Source organism: Tiliqua scincoides, chromosome 1 (genome assembly GCF_035046505.1).
Source record: "Tiliqua scincoides isolate rTilSci1 chromosome 1, rTilSci1.hap2, whole genome shotgun sequence".
Lineage (NCBI taxonomy): Eukaryota > Metazoa > Chordata > Lepidosauria > Squamata > Scincidae > Tiliqua > Tiliqua scincoides.
Genome location: NC_089821.1, coordinates 190,573,700 through 190,594,831, shown reverse-complemented (window position 1 = coordinate 190,594,831; position 21,132 = coordinate 190,573,700). Strand labels below are relative to the sequence as shown.

General features: G+C 42.3%; 1 protein-coding gene across 1 annotated transcript in view; it reads left to right on the top strand.

The window, feature by feature from the left end:
* ASCC3 (activating signal cointegrator 1 complex subunit 3) overlaps positions 1 to 21,132 on the top strand; it is a 271,099-nt gene that overhangs the window by 119,091 nt on the left and 130,876 nt on the right. Inside the window, exons 15-16 of the mRNA XM_066612963.1 lie at positions 16,076 to 16,267; positions 16,608 to 16,832. Coding sequence (XP_066469060.1) covers positions 16,076 to 16,267; positions 16,608 to 16,832 — 417 coding nt within the window. The remainder of the gene's footprint in view (positions 1 to 16,075; positions 16,268 to 16,607; positions 16,833 to 21,132) is intronic.

Genomic DNA, 21,132 nt, shown 5'->3' with positions numbered 1-21,132 from the left:
ACAATCAACATCTCAGCTGACATAACTTGATACATTTTAAGGTGGATGGCAGAAATTTACACTTCAGAAAGGAAGAGGAGGGAATGGAAGTGTGCAATCCTGCAACCTGACCCAATGGTTAATTCGTTGTGTTATGACAATATTAGCCTTCAACAACAGAGAGGTAAACCTATGGCCCAAACGCTATAACTATAGAAAGGCTGTTGCTCAACATAGTCATCCTAGTCTAGTTCCAGAAAGTACTGATCCTTGTCAGGGTGATCAGGGACATTGATGGACTGAGTGCTTAACCCTTTAACCATTATATGGAAGATGGATATTTTGGCAGGAGCAGCCTTTTAAACCCATGTTGAGCTTCATCTGCCAAAACTCTCAGTTCTATACAGTGGTTAACAGTATAGGCCAACCATTTTCAACCACTGTGGCGTGGCACACTGGTGTGCTGTGAATGGTCCCCAGGTGTGCTGCGGGAATTTGAGAGAGGATCATTTATTCACAGGGTCATAGGGGGAGGCGTACCCTCCATTGATAGCACAGTGTGCTTGTCATTTATCAAAAAACCGATGGTGTGCCTTGATCATTTTAGTGCCTTGCCAGTGTGCTATGAGATGAAAAAGGTTGAAAATCACTGGTATAGGCACTTAATTGTACCTGGTCACCCTGATCCTTGTTTGTTCAAATATACGCACTGTATAAGTTCCCCACGGGTCCTATGTTTTTTCTTTAAATTGCTTTTACATGTTCTAGTAGTTTTTGATCAACTGATCATAATCATGATGGCTTTATGCTACAGAAGCAGCTTGTCTCTGAATAGCACTTGCTGAGGAGCAAGCATGGGAGAGAGGAAGTATGCCTACATTTGTTGCTTGTGTGTTTCCCACAGGCATCTGATTGTGGGAAATAGGATCCTGGACACGTCCAGCGGAGCTCCTACAATAAGAAAGACCAGTAATTAAATCTTGCTTTTCTCTGAGGATCTTTTCCCCCCCCTCATCTTTTTATTAGCTCCTTCAACTAGTTTTTATAACACAACACTTATCAAGTTTGTGACGACTGGAGGGTGGGGGCTTGTCCTCCTTCTGGCAACTTTTTCTGTTTCTTAATGTTTCTATATTTGATTGACATCATCTATTATACCTGAAAGCATTAGTTAAGGACAAATTTCTAAGGGTCATTTTTAATTGCTTACAGATGTCTGCTAATTCCTTTGAGTTTTTTTCCCCTTAAAATTGAAAGGACTGGTTGTCCTCTGTCACTTTTAAAAATTGTCTAGATCTTCATTTTGTCAAAAAGTTATTCTGAGTGATATGGAAACTGTTGAAATGAAGTAGACCAGCAATTTTCAACCTTTTTCATCTCACAGCACACTGACAGGGTACTAAAATGGTCAAGGCACATTATCAGGTTTTTGACCGTTGACAAGATACACCATGCTTCCAGAGGGGGGCTCACATCCCCTATTGACCCTACTAATAAATGATCTTCCCCCAAATTCCTATAGCACACCTGTGGACCACTCATGGCATACCAGTGTGCCATGACACAGTGGTTGAAAATGGCTGAAGTAGACACTATTTTCAGTGTCTTCTGTTGCACCTGGAAGACAAAAGTACTCTTGTTTTATGAAACAAGGGAGTTTTGGCAACTATTTCAGTAAAACAAAATGGTTTTTGTTTAGTTTGACTAAAACTTTGTTGTTGGTGTTGGCAACTTTCAGTCTCGAAAGACTATGGTATTGCGCTCTGAATGGTGGTTCTTGCACAGTGTCTAGTGTGGCTGAAAAGGCCGATTCGGGAGTGACAATCCCTTCCACACTGGGAGCAAGTATAGTGTGTCCCTGGTTTAGCATCTGGGCGACAAGAGTTTAGCATCTGGGCGAGGAGAAGGCAAGGAGACCTCTGAGTTTTGGAGAAGGAGAGGAGGAGGAGCAGGAGGAGGAGGTAAGTGTACTCAGTCTAGCGCTTTGTCTTTCTAACTCCCTGTCTTCTAACCTTAATCTTACCTTTAAAGCAACCTTAAATCAAAATTGAAAGTTAGCACCTAAGGGAGGTACATAGGGCTACTCGTGAGTAAGAGCAGAGTCCTACTCGTGAGTAAGAGCAGAGTCCTACTCGTGAGTAAGAGCCCAAGGGTCAGGCATTTAAATCAAAGTTGAAAGTTAGCTGCACCTAAGGTAGCACTTAATCGAAGGAAGGGAGGAGGATAAAGTGGAAAGCAGGTTTTTCTACTTGTTTAAATTAAACCTATACTTAACCCAGGTTAAACCTAATCTAAGTTAGAACATAACCTAAACAGGTCAGTAAATTGGGACACAGGATCTAGAGAGCAATAAATAATTAAACAAACCCAAATAAAAACTAGCTTGCGGTTACAAAAACAGTCCAGCCTAAGAGAACAGAACTAGGAGGGAAAGGACCTAGGAAGGGCCAATTCCCAACCCATTAAGAGCCCCAGTAGGCTAATCCAAGCAGTCCATTCAGGAGCCTGCAGAGTAGGTCACGCCCATCAGCAGCCATTTGCCTTCCTGAGCTTTTGTAAACTCACCTGGGAAGGCCAGCCCCCTTTCAATCAGGAAGGAAGGAGGGGGGAGGAGCCAGCCAGGAGTATAAAGCTAGGCGGGCCATCGCGTGAGGCTCTCTGCAGACGCGTGTGGCCTCTGGGAACCAAGTGCCTCTGGGAACTAAGTGCCAGGTAAGGCACAAGAGTTTAGCATCTGGGCGAGTTCGGCAGCAGGGCGAGGAGGCCAGGGCCCCATACACTGCCCTTCCTCTTCCCTTGAGAAGAGGGCTGCTATCCAGTGTACGGTTTTTAAAAGGACCCATAAATAAAACAACAACAACAACAACAAAAAAGCTATGCAGTCAGACAGCCAGCAGCAGGGTGGGGGCTATCCAGTGTTCTGCATCGAGTGCCACATGTATGATTATATGCCTCTTGGGCATAAGTCATGGGTGTGTCCTCGGTGCAAGGAGCTCCAGGCTCTCAGGGAACGCGTCCGCTCCCTTGAAGCCTTGGTGGCCGACCTGGAGAAGCGCAGACAGCCAGAGGAGGACCGTGGGGAGACTTCTGGGGACGATCAGGCTTCGTCCCAACCTCAGGCGTGCAGCTCCTTGGCTGCCCGGGTGGGAAGTCTCAGGACTGGAGGACGTCATCCTGGAGAGGAGGGAAACAATCCCCTAGGGGGGATCCCTTCTCCAGGGGATGGGCCCGTATCCGAGCGCACTCGGGATACTCCTCGGTGGGAGGGGGGTCGGGGGCTTCTTGTAGTGGGGGATTCGATTATTAGAAACATAGAGAGGGGGGTTTGCGACGGATGTGAGGACCGCATGGTGACTTGCCTGCCTGGTGCGAAGGTTGCGGACATCACTTCTCGTCTAGACAGGCTAGTAGACAGTGCTGGGGGAGAGGTAGCGGCTGTGGTGCATGTCGGCACCAACGACGTGGGCAAGTGTAGCTGGGAGGTCCTGGAGGCCAAATTTAGGCTTTTAGGCAGGAAGCTGAAAGCCAGGACCTCAAAGGTAGCGTTCTCTGAAGTGCTACCTGTTCCACGCGCAGGGCCAGCTAGGCAGGCGGAGATCAGGGGTCTCAATGCGTGGATGAGACGGTGGTGTAGGGAGGAGGGGTTTAGATTCGTTAGGCACTGGGGAACGTTTTGGGACAAGCGGGGCCTGTACAAGAGGGACGGGCTCCATTTGAACCAGAATGGAACCAGACTGCTGGCGCATAACATTAAAAAGGTGGCAGAGCAGCTTTTAAACTGATCCCTGGGGGAAGGCCGACAGGAGCCGAGGGGCATCCGGTTCGGGACTCCTCATCCCTATGGGATGAGGATGGGGAGGTTAGAGAACAACAAGACAAAGGCAGGGTAGGAGAAGAAATTGGGAAAGGTAGGGTGATGGGATGTGATAAACGGTTTGGCACAGTGAGAGGATGCGGGGACAAAGGAGCGAATAAGCAGCCCATCCTGGGGCATTCCGTGTATAAATGCTTTTATGCGAATGCCCGAAGTCTACGAGCAAAGGTGGGAGAACTGGAATGTCTGGTGACAAGGGAAAATATTGACATAGTGGGCATAACGGAAACCTGGTGGAATGCGGAGAATCAGTGGGATACCGCAATCCCGGGCTATAAACTCTACAGGAGGGACAGGCAGGGGCGTGTTGGAGGAGGGGTGGCCCTTTATGTTAAGGAAGGGATAGAATCCAGCAAAGTAGAGATTGAAGGTGGGTCCGACTCCACCGTAGAATCTCTGTGGGTTAAATTACCAGGCTTGTGCAGCGATGTAATACTGGGGGTGTGCTATCGTCCTCCAGACCAGAAATCTGATGGGGACCTTGAAATGAGGAAACAGATCAGGGAGGTGACAAGGAAGGACAGGGTTGTAATCATGGGGGACTTCAATTATCCTCATATTGACTGGGTCAATTTGTGTTCTGGTCACGATAAGGAAACCGGATTTCTTGACGTGCTAAATGACTGTGGCTTAGATCAGCTAGTCAAGGAGCCCACCAGAGGACAGGTGACTCTGGATTTAATTTTGTGCGGTACGCAGGACCTGGTTAGAGATGTAAACGTTACTGAGCCATTGGGGAACAGTGATCATGCTGCGATCCGTTTTGACGTGCACGTTGGGGGAAGAATACCAGGCAAATCTCTAACAAAAACCCTTGACTTCCGACGGGCGGACTTCCCTCAAATGAGGAGGCTGGTTAGAAGGAGGTTGAAAGGGAGGGTAAAAAGAGTCCAGTCTCTCCAGAGTGCATGGAGGCTGCTTAAAACAACAGTAATAGAGGCCCAGCAGAGGTGTATACCGCAAAGAAAGAAGGGTTCCACTAAATCCAGGAGAGTGCCCGCATGGCTAACCAGCCAAGTTAGAGAGGCTGTGAAGGGCAAGGAAGCTTCCTTCCGTAAATGGAAGTCTTGCCCTAATGAAGAGAATAAAAAGGAACATAAACTGTGGCAAAAGAAATGTAAGAAGGTGATAGGGGAGGCCAAGCGAGACTATGAGGAACGCATGGCCGGCAACATTAAGGGGAATAATAAAAGCTTCTTCAAATATGTTAGAAGCAGGAAACCCGCCAGAGAAGCGGTTGGCCCTCTGGATGGTGAGGGAGGGAAAGGGGAGATAAAAGGAGACTTAGAGATGGCAGAGAAATTAAATGAGTTCTTTGCATCTGTCTTCACGGCAGAAGACCTCGGGCAGATACCGCTGCCCGAACGGCCCCTCCTAACCGAGGAGTTAAGTCAGATAGAGGTTAAAAGAGAAGATGTTTCAGACCTCATTGATAAATTAAAGATCAATAAGTCACCGGGCCCTGATGGCATACACCCAAGGGTTATTAAGGAATTGAAGAATGAAGTTGCAGATCTCTTGACTAAGGTATGCAACTTGTCCCTCAAAACGGCCACAGTACCAGAAGATTGGAGGATAGCAAATGTCACGCCTATTTTTAAAAAGGGAAAGAGGGGGGACCCGGGAAACTATAGGCCGGTCAGCCTAACATCCATACCGGGTAAGATGGTGGAATGCCTCATCAAAGATAGGATCTCAAAACACATAGACGAACAGGCCTTGCTGAGGGAGAGTCAGCATGGCTTCTGTAAGGGTAAGTCTTGCCTCACAAACCTTATAGAATTCTTTGAAAAGGTCAACAGGCATGTGGATGCGGGAGAACCCGTGGACATTATATATCTGGACTTTCAGAAGGCGTTTGACACGGTCCCTCACCAAAGGCTACTGAAAAAACTCCACAGTCAGGGAATTAGAGGACAGGTCCTCTCGTGGATTGAGAACTGGTTGGAGGCCAGGAAGCAGAGAGTGGGTGTCAATGGGCAATTTTCACAATGGAGAGAGGTGAAAAGCGGTGTGCCCCAAGGATCTGTCCTGGGACCGGTGCTTTTCAACCTCTTCATAAATGACCTGGAGACAGGGTTGAGCAGTGAAGTGGCTAAGTTTGCAGACGACACCAAACTTTTCCGAGTGGTAAAGACCAGAAGTGATTGTGAGGAGCTCCAGAAGGATCTCTCCAGACTGGCAGAATGGGCAGCAAAATGGCAGATGCGCTTCAATGTCAGTAAGTGTAAAGTCATGCACATTGGGGCAAAAAATCAAAACTTTAGATATAGGCTGATGGGTTCTGAGCTGTCTGTGACAGATCAGGAGAGAGATCTTGGGGTGGTGGTGGACAGGTCGATGAAAGTGTCGACCCAATGTGCGGCAGCAGTGAAGAAGGCCAATTCTATGCTTGGGATCATTAGGAAGGGTATTGAGAACAAAACGGCTAATATTATAATGCCGTTGTACAAATCGATGGTAAGGCCACACCTGGAGTATTGTGTCCAGTTCTGGTCGCCGCATCTCAAAAAAGACATAGTGGAAATGGAAAAGGTGCAAAAGAGAGCGACTAAGATGATTACGGGGCTGGGGCACCTTCCTTATGAGGAAAGGCTATGGCGTTTGGGCCTCTTCAGCCTAGAAAAGAGACGCTTGAGGGGGGACATGATTGAGACATACAAAATTATGCAGGGGATGGACAGAGTGGATAGGGAGATGCTCTTTACACTCTCACATAATACCAGAACCAGGGGACATCCACTAAAATTGAGTGTTGGGCGGGTTAGGACAGACAAAAGAAAATATTTCTTTACTCAGCGCGTGGTCAGTCTGTGGAACTCCTTGCCACAGGATGTGGTGCTGGCGTCTAGCCTAGACGCCTTTAAAAGGGGATTGGACGAGTTTCTGGAGGAAAAATCCATTATGGGGTACAAGCCATGATGTGTATGCGCAACCTCCTGATTTTAGGAATGGGTTAAGTCAGAATGCCAGATGTAGGGGAGAGCACCAGGACGAGGTCTCTTGTTATCTGGTGTGCTCCCTGGGGCATTTGGTGGGCCGCTGTGAGATACAGGAAGCTGGACTAGATGGGCCTATGGCCTGATCCAGTGGGGCTGTTCTTATGTTCTTATGTTATGTTCTTATGGTCTGTCTCCTTGGCTGTGGGCCTTCCTTCTTTGCCTCTTTGCCTCAGTCTGTTGGCAAAGTGTCTCTTCAGACTGGGAAAGGCCATGCTGCACAGCCTGACTCCAAGCGGGCCGCTCAGAGGCCAGGGTTTCCCACCTGTTGAGGTCCACTCCTAAGGCCTTCAGATCCCTCTAAAACTTTAACCCCCAAATTAATCCTTTAAATTGAGTGATCATTTTATCTTAGAAATTGATTAGTTTTTCCGATACTGGTAAAACTGTATTATAACTTTTATCATTCCTTTCTATTTTGTTTCTAGTCATCCCAGTTTTGGAACTGCAAGTGCAGCAGAAACCATTTTATTTATGTAGGACAGCATTTCTCCATTAGTGATACTTAGAGCCCTGGGACTCCAGGAGCACACCAGAAGTGGCTGCCAACTGCTGGATACTGTGCCACACTGCACATGCACCAGCACTCTGGGGCTCACTGCGACACCATGTGGAAACTGAAACAGGAAACTGAAAAGTTTGAGAACTGCTGATGTAGGGTGTCACTCCAACTAGCACTTCTGCTGGCAGGATCTCGCAATGACCGAAACACTGGTCAGAATGCCACCTGTAGTCTTACAGTATGTCCAATCATGAAGGCTTGGGGCAGGTAATTAAATGCAATAACATTACATTAAATTTAAAGACTTAATTGAAATTTACCCATCCTTTTCCAACATCATCCTGAAAAGTCAAGTCAGTCCAAGAAGATAGGTCTTGCAGTGCTTCAGAAAATTGTTTAGGCATGGTCTTTGGCAATGCAGGTATGAACTATGGCAACCACTCTTGACATATTTATACCTATAAAGTACACCTTTTCATGTTCTTGCTCTCAGAACCTGATGCTTGGGTACCTGAACCTTGAGAGTACCTTTCACAAATCTCTGGTGTTGTGCTGAGATATGTTACAAGAAGGGGTCTTTAAGATATACTTGGGGCCCAAGTCATTTACATGCATGAAGTATGTGCACAGTGTCTTAAGGTGTTTTTGTAGCACACAGACTTAGTTTAAGCATCCTTTTGTCTGTGCTCCACTTAAGAACTTACGTATTGTGTTCCTGCCTTAGGTGACTCGTATTGTCAGAGGCCGTATTCCCCCCCCCCAGCTTAAGAGCTGATTGATATTTTGCAAGCACCCTTACACATCCCAACTCTCACAGCACCAATCTGTCACTTGGATTGGGGAGTATATATGATCACCTAGGTAACCGGGCATGGTGCAGAAACGCCATACTCAGTTTCACACATCTGGCACATGTGAAACTGATTTTTCTCATCCTATTCTAAAACCTTGTTTCTGGATTTTATTCTCAGGGTTGGGGATCTAGAAATTGGACCTGGGAATTTTAGTGGCAAGCTGCTTTGTTCCCACAACAAATGTAGCAGCCATCTGCCAAAATTCATGGGGCATTGTACTGGGCAACACTAACCCATCCTTGTTTTATAGAGCTCCCCGGTGTGGCAGTGCTCTATAAAAATGGAAAGAGGTAGTTTACAAAAGTTCCATCCACAGGTTTATAAAAGTTTGCTAATGGATTATTATTGTTATTCTCTAGCTATTCTTCTCTTGTGAGAGTCTGAGTTGAGTGTGTGTGCAAATTGACAGGGAAAGGATGACGATGTCTCAAAATGTACTTTTACTGTACTATATATACCTTATGCATTTTAGTTCAGTTGCTCATTAATGTTGAACACTGAAGAACTGCAGGATAGGAACATTTTTATTGTAGCTCTCAAAAGGTATGGGTGGTTTGTGTGTGTGTGTATACACATGCACATATATAGTTAATGTTGAGTATTGAGAGCCACCTTGTGGATTTTTTGTTATTGCACATGACTGTTTTGGTTGGTTGGTTTTTTTTAAATATATAAGCCAGTTTGATGCTATTTTGGAATACTGTGTATTCTTTCTAAAGTATAAACACATTAATTACATTTGATTTTGCAAACTATTAACTCACCTTCCAAGTAAACATTTTCCCTATTCTCACTTGAAGCTGAAATGAAGGGGAAAATTGTAAAAATGGAATTATCTTAACAAACTTTATCCAGGCTGCAGAAATTGTGTTCTAACATGTAGAAATCTGCTAAATGATGACAGGTGCTCCAAATAATATACGTAATGTCTTCCTGTAAGTTCTAGTTTCTTACTCTTACTTGTTAATGTGTTTTTATGTTGTAAGACAAAAATGGGTGATTATGTATGTTAGTAATGTTGCTTTGTTGCAGAAACTTTGCAATCATGTTATGGAGTTACAATGAATGTATAACCGATGACAGTGCAATAATTTTGGCAATCTCAGGTACCTACAATGACTGAATATTTGTGTGAACAATTTCACGAGTGCCTGGTTGAACGTATGTAGTGTTCAGTACTTGTGTTTTCATAGAACAAAGTAGATCTGAAGATAATACATGGGAACTGCACGTCTGTAATGTAAGACAACCATTCTAGTGTGTTGGAAAACCACTTAATTGGTATCTGTTTCTATTGATCATGTATGTAGCACTTCTCATGATAAAGCTGTCTGCAGTCATCATCTTTCTCCCTTAATTTTGGGGATATGTTATATATTTATTCCCATTTTGTAGACAAGCAACCTGAGTCTGACAGGGTGTCTTGATCAAGGCACACAAGGAGAAACGGCTCATTTTCTTTACTTCTCTGCAAATTGCAGAAACAGAAATGCTGCGTTTCCGATGTACTGGGCAGAGTGAGGACAGAGTTACAATTAATTTAGTGAAGTGCCCTCATCTTGATTTACAAAGAACAGGGAAATCAAAAGTACAAGTGACTCTCTTTTGCTTTCCAAAGCTGCTTCTCTGCATTTATATCTGAGACTGTGGCAAAGGTCAGTTTGTGAACCTACCTATCCCAAGTTACTTCTTCTATGCTCTGTCCAATGTACTACGCTGGCCTCTGTTTTCTAATATTGGGGTATATTTTGCTGCAAAATGAACTTCCTTGGAAGAAATACCCCTTGGCTCCTGCATATGTCACCATAACATCAACTTGGCTGATCTGAAGCTGCTCCAGTTGGAAGCTCAGATGCCCCATGCCAGATGTGATGACCACATGGTGAAGGATTCCATCTGGAAGGGTTCTATGAGCTGACCATAGAACAATTATTGTAAAAACTCATTTGAACTCCTGCTATGAAGCTTTGTAAGCCACCTTGGGCACTTCATTTGGCCCAACTGCTTCATCTTACATATTTCTGAGAACTCTAATTCTGGGAATTATTTGACTTGTCAAATCTGTTTCTACCTTTTACCGCAGGATGAACTTTCAAAAATTGCATTGGTCATTGGCATAGAAAACCTATTTGCATCTCCTAGCTGAACTTTTTAAAAAGAACATTGTTTTCCCTCCTTAATCCTGTCACAGTGTTGATAACTTTGGGCAGCTGTGTATTCATGGTCAGCTATGCAGATATGCCAACCCAAACTATATAGATATTGAGAACCTGCTGATTTATGTACTGACATACTTACCTTCACCTATCCAATAACCTTGCACAACAGCGTTCTTTTTGGAATGTAAGATGAATAACATTCTCTGTAAGCCAATGCATCTCCATTTCCTTTTAATAACAGCGACAAAAAAAGGCTGAGGAGAAAAATTTCCTCATGGGCTACATTCACTCATTTATATTTGGCATGCAGACCCCGAGCAACTCTTGCCACCCTTGTCCAATTAGTAAAGCAGAGAAATAGTTTTAGGATGTTAGTACCTGTATGGTACTGTGTAATACTACCTGTCTTTCTTTATATTCTAATGTTGCATAGGTACCCTATTTGTGTGAAATTTTAAAAGAAACACCCATCTAAGGAACTGTCATGTATTGTGTTGAAAGCAGATTGTAAAGTAGTAATGATTCATTGAATGTAATTTTGGGAATTACATTTGCAAAGGGGATTTTTGGTAAGGCTTTTAAGCATAAGAGATGGAAAAACTGTCCTACCTTTATGGTACAGAAGTGGTTTAATAAATGTTTTACCTCTTGATCAGTTAATGGCAAAGCTAATGTAGTGTTAGACTATTCCAGCTTGCTAGGCTTTTCCTTTTTAAAATAATTAACTGGTTAATCCTTTTCCTTATATTTGATGTTGGAGTTGATGGGTTTAGAGCAGTGGTTCCCAAACTTTTTAGCAGTGGGACCCACTTTTTAAAAGGCACTCTATCAGAACCCACCTAGCTTTATAAGCCTAAAAAAAGTGTTTCGCTTTACAAGAGGCTCAAATCTCTTTTTATCCTTTTTACTGGTGGGGGGGGGGAGGGGAAACACTCCCAAGGGGTATGGCTAGAATGGAGATTGGACAGCAGTACTCCCCTGAAGTAGCAGCTTGTCTAATCCTTGATCCTCATTGCCTTGCCTGTCTCATGGCGCACAAAGAATTAGGTCGCAACCCACTGGTTGGTCCTGACGCACAATATGGGAACCACTAGTTTAGAGAAATTATCTTTATCAGTTGTCCTGAAAATATTTATTGTTCTCATCAGGTTGTTAGAAATAATGATTTTCTCTTATAGGAGTCCTATTGCTTTAATAACAATTGTTCCAGATTAGCAGCAAACACTGGAAGCTACTTTTGAAAAGTGTGCTTGTGTTCAAGTACAGTTCTGCCACTACTTCTTCTCCAGAAGTCAGTCGCACGTGTCCCTGCATTTCTCTTCTTAACAAACACATCAGATTGCCGGCCTGTTCCTTCTGTTTCCTAATAGTCCTACTAATGCCCACTGTTCCTCCATTTTTTTCTTTTTTGCTATTTTACCATACTCCTTTAACTTTCTTAAACAAATAACTTTTGGAATATCTTCTAGAAAAGTGGTCTTCCATCTTTTTCATGCCACAACTCCAGTAGGTAGGTAAGGTAAATAAGTAAGAAACTGGAAACCCACCACCAATCTTGCCCCCCTCCCAGGACCCGATCCAACCCATCGCTGCCCACCCCTGCCCTATCACCCACTATTACTTGTGTCTTCACAACAACTCTGTGACATAGCAGTCTGATCAGGGGGCTGTGAGGCAAGACAACAAGAAGGGACTGTGCAGGATTCTGTCAAGAACTCAGTTTTGACAAGGTAGTACCATTATTGGATTGGACCCAAGCCCCCTCTTGCACAGGCTTTGAAAGGTTGCTGTAACCCCCAAAATGAGACTCTGCAAGCCCCATTGGGGTCCCGACTCACAAGTTGAAGAAAACTGTTCAGGAATGTAAGTACCTAGCCAGAATCTGGTTTTGTCAGTGGGCCAAGTCCCTTTGGGATAGGGGTATAGAAGACCAAGACCCTCCCCTTCAAGGTAGATGAAAAGGACTTATTTACTTGTTGCCATCATTTTTCTTCTTCTTCTTCTTTTCATTCCACATCTCTCTCTCTCAGTTTCTCTCCCCCCGCCCCCGCTTGCTCTGTGAGGTCATTTTTACTAAAGAAAAGGGGAAGTTTTTTATGTGTTCATTTTAAGAAATTTTATTTTAAGTGATTTATTTTGCGTTTAATGATGGTTAATAATTGTTGGTTAATAATAGTTAATAATCGTTGTTAATCGTTGTTAATAATAATAATAATGGTTAATAATCGTTGTTAATAATAATAACAACAACAACAATAGTATTTATATACCACTTTTCAACAAAAAGTTCACAAAGCGGTTTACAGAAATGTCTTTAATATACTGATGAGAACTGCTTTGAGGGCCTCTTTGTGATGGTCTGTAGGATGGCTGATCCTGGTGTGTTCCCTTACCCTGACCCCTGCAGGATGCGGAGTAGCTGGCTCCAGCTCAGCTGCAACTCATTGCAGGGATTTAGGTAGGGTTGGACTGTTTGTATGTTAAGGATTACCTTCTGCCACATGAATCAGCCTGTCCGTTAAGATCTTCAAAGGAAACTTGCTCAGTGTGCTATCACTGGTTTGCACACACAACAGAGCCTCCTTCCTGATAGCCCCCTACTCAGATGTGGAACTCCCTGCCTCAGAGAGGCTATCATATCTTTGCTTTCAAAAGGGGCTCGATGTGCACCTATCCCATCAGGCATTTGGGTTCAGAAGCTGAGCTCCACTGCTACTAGAGTATTGTGTTTTCCTCTGACTACTATGGTAGGGTGTTGAATTTGTTTTTGTTGTTAATTTGTTTTTATGTCTTTAACAGTCTTGGGACTGTTTAATGAAAAGCAGAAAATGAATGAGAGGCATATAAATGTAAATACGAATAAACTGTAGATGCACAAAACTATTACCTAGCAAAAGTGCAGCATTTTCTGTCTGCTTCTGGGTACCCAAGAAGCAGTATGTGATGTGTTATTGCCTGGAATGGCTCCATTTCTTGTGCTTGTTAGGAAGTAGATTTGCCATGGGGAGTGAGAGGGCAATATCGTATTGTACATAGGTTAGCTAACAAGGAGAGGAGTCTTCTCATGTTACTGTCCAGCAATTATGCCTCCAGTACCCTTCTTTGTTTCCCTCTCCTTCCACTTGAAATACCTGTAGCCTGATGAAGTACTTAAGCTGGTTACTTGGGGTGAATATGAGAAGGGGACATTTCTCAGTTGACAAGTTTAGCATTAGAACTTCTAGTTTTGTCAATACTTTGTATAGAATTTTCATTATAGAAATTATTTATAGCATCTTTGCTTGCACACCATTGAACATATATAATCGGCAATGTCCATGATGGTGATTTAGGCCTAAAGATTATACACAATAATATTGACAACCCAGTAAATATGACTGTACTATGGGCAACAATACATCTAAGTAGTAGGATGTCAGATATGCATTGAATTTATTATTCAAATTGTTGCAGGGTCACTTTACTTAGAAACAACTCTGACAACCCATTCCTATCCAGTACTGGCACAGGGAGCCACACAGCTCATGCCATAGCCAGCACAGGAACTGAGCAGGCTGGAGGTGTCCTTGGGGCAAAGAAACACTACTTGAATTGGCAGCAGCTAAATTGCTGGCGCAGGTCCAAGAAGCCCTGTGCTGGGCTTTCAGACCTGAGAAGGAGGTTAGGATATGGCAGGGGTCACTTCTGCCAACCTAGCCTCCCTCCTGGGTCTGGTCCACCACTGGTCCGCCTTCCCCCAGCACATTACACCCACTCTCTGCCTCTATTCTGCCCTCCTCCTTCCCCTGTGCTGCTCAGTGCTGAACTTATCAGTGCCAGTGGGACAGTGCAGTCCCGCCTGTGCTCTTTACTTGAAAGTTGTTGCAAATGTGCTTTACAGTATGTTTGTGATACCTAGCATCAGTGCACCCATTAGGATTGGGTTGTGAAACTAGTTTGAAAGTTCTCAGCCTCAGGAATCAATCATTTAGTCTTTTCTGTGTGTTTTTTGTTATACTTACTTCGGTGTGTGTTTTGGGTGAGGAAGTATTCTTGCATAGTTTTTTGTTTTTTTTTTCTGCTCAGACAATTCTAGACAGCAAATTTAGCAGTCTTTCCAGTTCTTTGCTCCTTAATGTAAATCCCAAGAGAACCTTGACATAATATTGATTTTGTTCCCTCTTCCAAAAGTAGTTTGTATCACATACTTTACAAGTAACAGCAAGAGGAAATAAGAAATTGAGACCAGGCTGTAAATTGTACATACTGTTCGGCTATTCTAAGGTATTCTAACAGAGGATCCTTTCTCCTTTGCCTTTGAAATATAAAGACTTGAAATGTTTGTTCTGGAAAATGGGCCTCTCCCACTGTCCACAAAGTCAGGAACGTGGGGAGTTTTCTGTAATAGATCAATTCTTCATAAGTTTAGGCATCAAGCATTCTTCAAAAAATTAACTGTTCCATTTGGTACTTGGAATTACTTCAGTGGTTATGGAATGAAGTCATCTACAAGGCAAATATGAAGTTTCTTGCTTGTTATGTTACCATTAGGGGTTCCTACTTCAAAACATGCCTTACTGAATCCCCCAGACCCGTGCTGAGCTAGACTTGGCTCAACCTCCAAAGGAGGGCTTTCTGAAGCCCTCAGAGGCTGCACATGTCCTCCTGCGGCTTCTGCGGGCTTCAAAATGAAGCCTGCAGGCAAAAAAAAAAGTGACTTCCAGTTTCCCTCAAAACCAGAAGTGAAGTTTTATTGCCTTCTAAGATGTTCTGAGGCCCAGGGAGGCCCATGAAAGTAAAACTGCTGGGTGACATTGTATTGAGATTTCAGGTGGGTGTCATCAAGGTGGAAATCATTTTAAAGTACTGTTTCTCCTTAAAGTTGTCTGTTGAATGTAACAGAACTGAAGTTCTGAAACAAATGTGTTCCATGTAGAGGGGCCTGCCATAATAGACTCAATTGACTCAGGTCATGTTGTTGTTGAGAATCTCCAACAGTGGATAGTCTTTTAGCCTTTGCAACCTATGCTGTTCTTGGTCTTTCGTACCAAGAGAGTTATTGATTAAAAAATAGCCCTTTCTCTTATGATTATTATCAATAATGATTCACTGAGAGTTGTACTTAAACATAGACTTATTTGATTTGCATCCTATTTTGCCTGTGCAGTCAACCAGCATCTTACATGCATTTTACTTGCACAAATTCAAGTGTATGCTCTTAGCTTCCCACCCAACGAGAAAAACATTAGATTAATAATGCCAAAGATCCAACCCATCATTCCACTTAATCATTATATCTGAGTATTTGTATCCCTTGTTTCCATCTCTGAAGAGGTCCCCAAGGTGTTTTACAACATTTTAAAAAAGTATAATGCAGTAATAACACAAAACTCTCAGGCCAGTACTGGTCTCCATATTACCTAGAGTTCCGTCTGGCTTGGGCATGTTGTCAGAGCCCTAGAGCAAGAATGAAGCTGCTGTATCCTCAGTTCCTTCATGTCTCTCATATTGTGATTTTAGTTCTTGGAAGAGAAACTACCTTAAATCTAAAAACAAATGTGCTTTGACGATATATGTTTGTCTTTATGCACTGACCTCGTAACGTAACCCTCACATAGGAAGCAGATAGATGGTATATTGTTGATGCAGCAGTTTTATATGTACAAAAACTATTGTTTGAATGTGAATCTTATGTTAATGTTACCTTTTGTTCTCCTTGTCCATGTAAGGTACAAAAGTCCAGAAACAAGCAATTACGTGAAATGTTTCCAGATGGATTCAGTATTCATCATGCAGGAATGCTGCGGCAAGACAGGAATTTGGTGGAGAATTTATTTTCTCGTGGATATATCAAAGTCTTGGTTTGTACAGCCACGTTAGCCTGGGGTGTCAATCTTCCAGCTCATGCTGTTATCATTAAGGTAAGAGAATGTCCTCTCTATCGACCATTTAAAAAAATCAATAAAATGTCATATAACAAGATGCTTTCTGCAGGTTTGCAAAAGGAAGCAGGGAGTGGATGGAGGGGAGGATGTGTTCCTAATTATCTATAATTTTTGGGAGGCTCTTGCTTGTTAAACTCATTTTCCCCTTTGGGAATCCAATTGGATGGTAAAGATTTAAATATATCACAGATTATAAAAGGATTAGCTAAAGTACACTTTTGAAATCCTGCTGTATTTGCCTAATTTTGGTCTTCAGCTCATCTGGATTATAGTCATGTGTGTTTATGTTAATTTTTATTAACTTTTCTTCAACCAGGGAACACAGATCTATGCTGCAAAAAGAGGCTCCTTTGTTGACCTTGGAATTTTAGATGTCATGCAGATATTTGGTAGAGCTGGACGGCCTCAGTTTGACAAATTTGGAGAAGGAGTCATTATTACAACACATGACAAACTCAGCCATTACTTGACTCTGCTTACTCAGCAGAACCCAATTGAGAGCCAATTTCTTGAGAGCCTTGCGGACAACTTGAATGCGGAGGTATTGCTTCTTAAACTGTTCAGCCCAGCTAATGCGTACAGCACTTTGGATATCAATATGAGGAAAAAGGACAAAAATAATCTGCAGTTTATATTTAGATCTATAAATTATAATAGTTTCTGTGAATAGTTTCTGGGGATTGTGTTGTGACATTGGTAACAGATTGTATAGTCATAATGACATGCAGAGTATAATATTTTGTAGGGTATGACAGTTTTCTAAATACTGTTTTCTTTAAACCTATGCTTACTTCCTAAATCAAGAATACTAGCTTGTTATTTTTCAAAAACATCAATTTATATTAGAAAACTGAAGTTGGATTTTAGCTATTTTCAATTTTTTTAAAAATCTGTTCAATTCCTCAAACTATTTAGAGAATTTTATTATGAATCCTATTGTAAAGAGGCCAGCTCTTTACAACAGCTTGTTAATAATTACGTATTATCTGGAAGACTATCCTTTTTTTCATTAATCTGATTGTACAAACTTCTCTCAAGTGGTCTCCAATCTGCACAAAAGAAAATGCATTGTAGACAGTTTGATGAGCACTAAGGAAGAAAGGGTAAGAAGTCCATTTGCTTTTTCAGACAATTTTGGTTTGAAATGGTCTTTCCTGCTCACCTAGTCAATGTTGGCATCAAGTGCTGTTCACGTTGGGCATTGACCAACAACACATGGCATTAGAAAGCTCACCTAGTTGAACGGACATAAGAAGAGCCCTGCTGGATCAGGCCAAAGACCCATCGAAGCCACCTTCCTGTATCTCATATTGGCCCACCAGATGCCTCAGGGAGCACACAACAAGAGACTTGAATCCTGGTGCCCTCCCTTGCATCTGGCATTCTGAAGTAGCCTATGTCAGGCTGACAGAGGAGGATGGAATGTGCCTCCCTGGCAGCACTGCAGAACAGCAGCATTGTGGAGCAGCACAGGAAGCAACTGGTCCCACATAAAGCCCCAGCCCAGTAACCATTTTGGTCACTCTCTTCTGCACCTCTTCCATTTCTACTATATCAAACCCATAAGCTTTAATGCTGGTAACACCCACTGTGACATCAGGTGCATGGCTTTGCACTAAGAGCACCAGATGATAACATTTTCTCCTTTGTGTGTGTACAATAGTACATGTTATTGAAGACTGCCACTTTGAATCTCATTTCAAACTGGATTATTCATGAATTAAAATAGTGGTCTTGGTCAAAATTTTGTGTTGGTGTATAAGAATGTGTGCATGTCTAATAGCTTTGTATGCCTCATCTAGTTTTAATGTCTGGTTGGTGTCCATTTATTTTCTTGCGCAGAAATGAGTCTGTTTGACCTTTGCCTGCGGCAGAAGAACATCGATGTTGTCAGCTGCCAGCAACCACATTGGAAGGTTGTTATGGCTGCTCTTGTTGTTTTGTCCCATATTAATGTTACTCAGGTAGATTTAGGAACAGAACTGGTGGTAGTGTTGGTTGCAGGGCTTTGTTTTTGGGTTTATAGCTTTATTTTGGTATCTAATTGTTGGTACGTAGGTGTTTCAGGTTCAGGGAGAGAGTTGTGTGCATAAAAAACAGAATTGGCCTTCCATGTTATCTGGGAACATAAAGGGAAAGATAATCATCAAGTATGTAGATTCTTGGTGATGTGTTGAAGATATTTTTAGATTAGATCTGTGAGTGACAAATATCTGCTACAAATATCTCTTCTCTGTCCTCTCTGTAGAAGGGAAGTTTCTGCATTTCTCTATCTGCTTATTCACATTTTCAAATAAATAATGTAGTTTTAAGAATGCCTTATCTAAATCTTGCTGGTGTTCATCCCCATCTGAAGGAATGGAACAAATTTGGTAGTAGGATTTGACAGTAGACAATGAATTGTGTCCCGGATGGTTGCAGGAAACTTGTTGCAATGGACATTTCCAGTATGAGTGCTTATATGCATCCTGAATAGTTTCACTGTTGTGCGATGAAATGAGCATACTGCATGGAGATATCCAAGCATAATTTAACAATGGAGTAGAAATCATTTAAGGCTGCAGTCCTAAGCACACTTAGTGGGGATCAAGCCCCATTGAGCCTAATGTTATGTGCAGTGGTGCCTCGCAAGACAAAATTAATTTGTTCCGCGAGTCGTTTCGTATTGCAAAATTCTCATCTTGCGAAGCGCGATTTAAAACAAACCAAAACAAAAAAAAATGCAAAAAATTTGTCTTGCGAAGCACGGCCATAGAAAAATTTGTCTTGCGAGTCACAAAAAAAATCACAAAACGCTTTCGTCTTGCGAGTTTTTCGTTGCGCGAGGCATTCGTCTTGCGAGGCATCACTGTATTAAGTTAGCTTGATTAGTATTGTGCTGCTGGTCCTAGTGGAATTTCACATAGGTCCCCTACTTGTAGCCCTAGACAGTGATGTCACTGATATATCTCAAGTAGAGAAGATGCATTTGGGAATAGAAGTAGATGAAAAGTTCTAAATCAGGGATGTCCAGACTCCAGCCCATGGAAACTCCAACCAGACTCCAGTGCTCTGCCTAATCCCTCCCCAAAGTGAATGACACTTACTGTTCCTTAGGGAAGCCTCCTGTTCACAGTCAGCTGTTTTTGGGTTATGTTGTCCCAGCAGCCATTGCGCCTGAATTTTGGGGCAGACGCGGCAAGCCAGAGCATGGTTCGGAGGAGATCGGCGCTGTGAATAAGAGACTCCCTAGTGGAACGGTAAGTGCCATTCACTCCATGGAAGCCTTTCCCAGTGCAAAGTGTTCTCCAGTTTGGAGACTGCTGTTCTAAATCATGTATATGTTCTAAGTCATGTATATGTTGACATATTGTGAGGTCATGTGTATAACTTGAAGATATAAGCATCCCTAATTCCAAAACTATTGGGCATAAAGAAAAATTTGCTGAATTCTACAGCTGGGTGGATAATGGCTTTATCAGGGATAATATCTGATAACTTTTAAACCATCATTGTGGAAGGTGTAAATCCCTGATTACTTGAATAGTATTTTCAAGGAGGTAATCGCTCGTGATCTTTCCAGAGTTGTCCTCCATATTCAACAAGTTGCCCTCTTCTAGCCTAAATGAATATGATTGGAATTCTGAGCAAAATCTGTCTGAATGAATTATTAGCTTGTTTATTAAAATGACCTTCAAAGGTGCACTTTCCAGAATTAGAACCTTTATATTCATTCTAAATTAGAGTTGTACATATCTTCTGTTTCAAATGTAGAATACAGTATTCTCCCCTTCAAATGTCCTTCAGGCTGTTGTTGATCTATTTCTCCCCTTTTCCTTACCAGTCTCCAAAACCAGAAATAAGCCTGGTGATGGGGAGATTTGCAGGGAAGAATTGACAGGAAGAATTAGATACTCCTTTCTCCTGCCCATCAATTTTTCCTAACACTACTTACCCCCACATTTTTCTTACTTTGGCAAACATAGGGCTGTAAATATTTATACCTTCCACAGTTGGTTAGCAGAGATAGTGTCACAACAAAAGTGAATGGAATTGTGTTGAAGAAGCCACTTGCCCATATTTTTCACCTTGTGCCCAAATCAACCACTCCATAAAATACAAGTCTTAGTAGAAACTCTGCTGAACTGTTGATAAAGTAACTTTCCTTTCCTCGTATGGTAGATAATGCTTATTTTAATTTGATGTGTTGCCTGTGTATAATTCTTTTCCTTTCTGCCCAAGAAATTATTTATTATACACTAAATTTATTATACAGTATCTTGGTTTTTTGCTACTGTTCGGCCATTCTGTCCTCAAAGTGACTTACAACACTTTAAAATTCAACTAACTGTTCCCAGGTCCCAAAAGAGGGAGGAGCTAGGTGCCTTGCAGAGAATATATATTTTAGTGGCAGTACTAGAGAGCTAAGCAAAAAGTGAGAGAGAGTCTTTGGCCTTTCCATTCTCTTTCAAAAATGAGCATACAAGGTTTGTACTCTTACAGCTTTGATAGTTGTCTGTGGAAGGTACTCTCTGTTAGTAATAGGGAAAACTTTATAAAAGAAAAGTTACAGAACACTCATTTTTCATCAGTTCCCCTCCTTCCCAATGCTAAAGCAAAGTGCAGTTCAGTTTTTTGTAAAAGTCTAATTATGCTTTAAAAGATGTAGTGCACAGTAAGCATAAAATTAATCTTCGATGGTCAGGAGCTGTGCCAGGTTCTGACAATTGAGGGTCAATGTTGAAGTGTGTTAATGATTTCTAATAAACTTATGTTAGTGAAAATAGCAATGCATCTTGGCTGGTGTAACTGAAAATGCTGAAAAGCAAAAGTGCAAAGCACTGACAGGGCCATGAAACCAT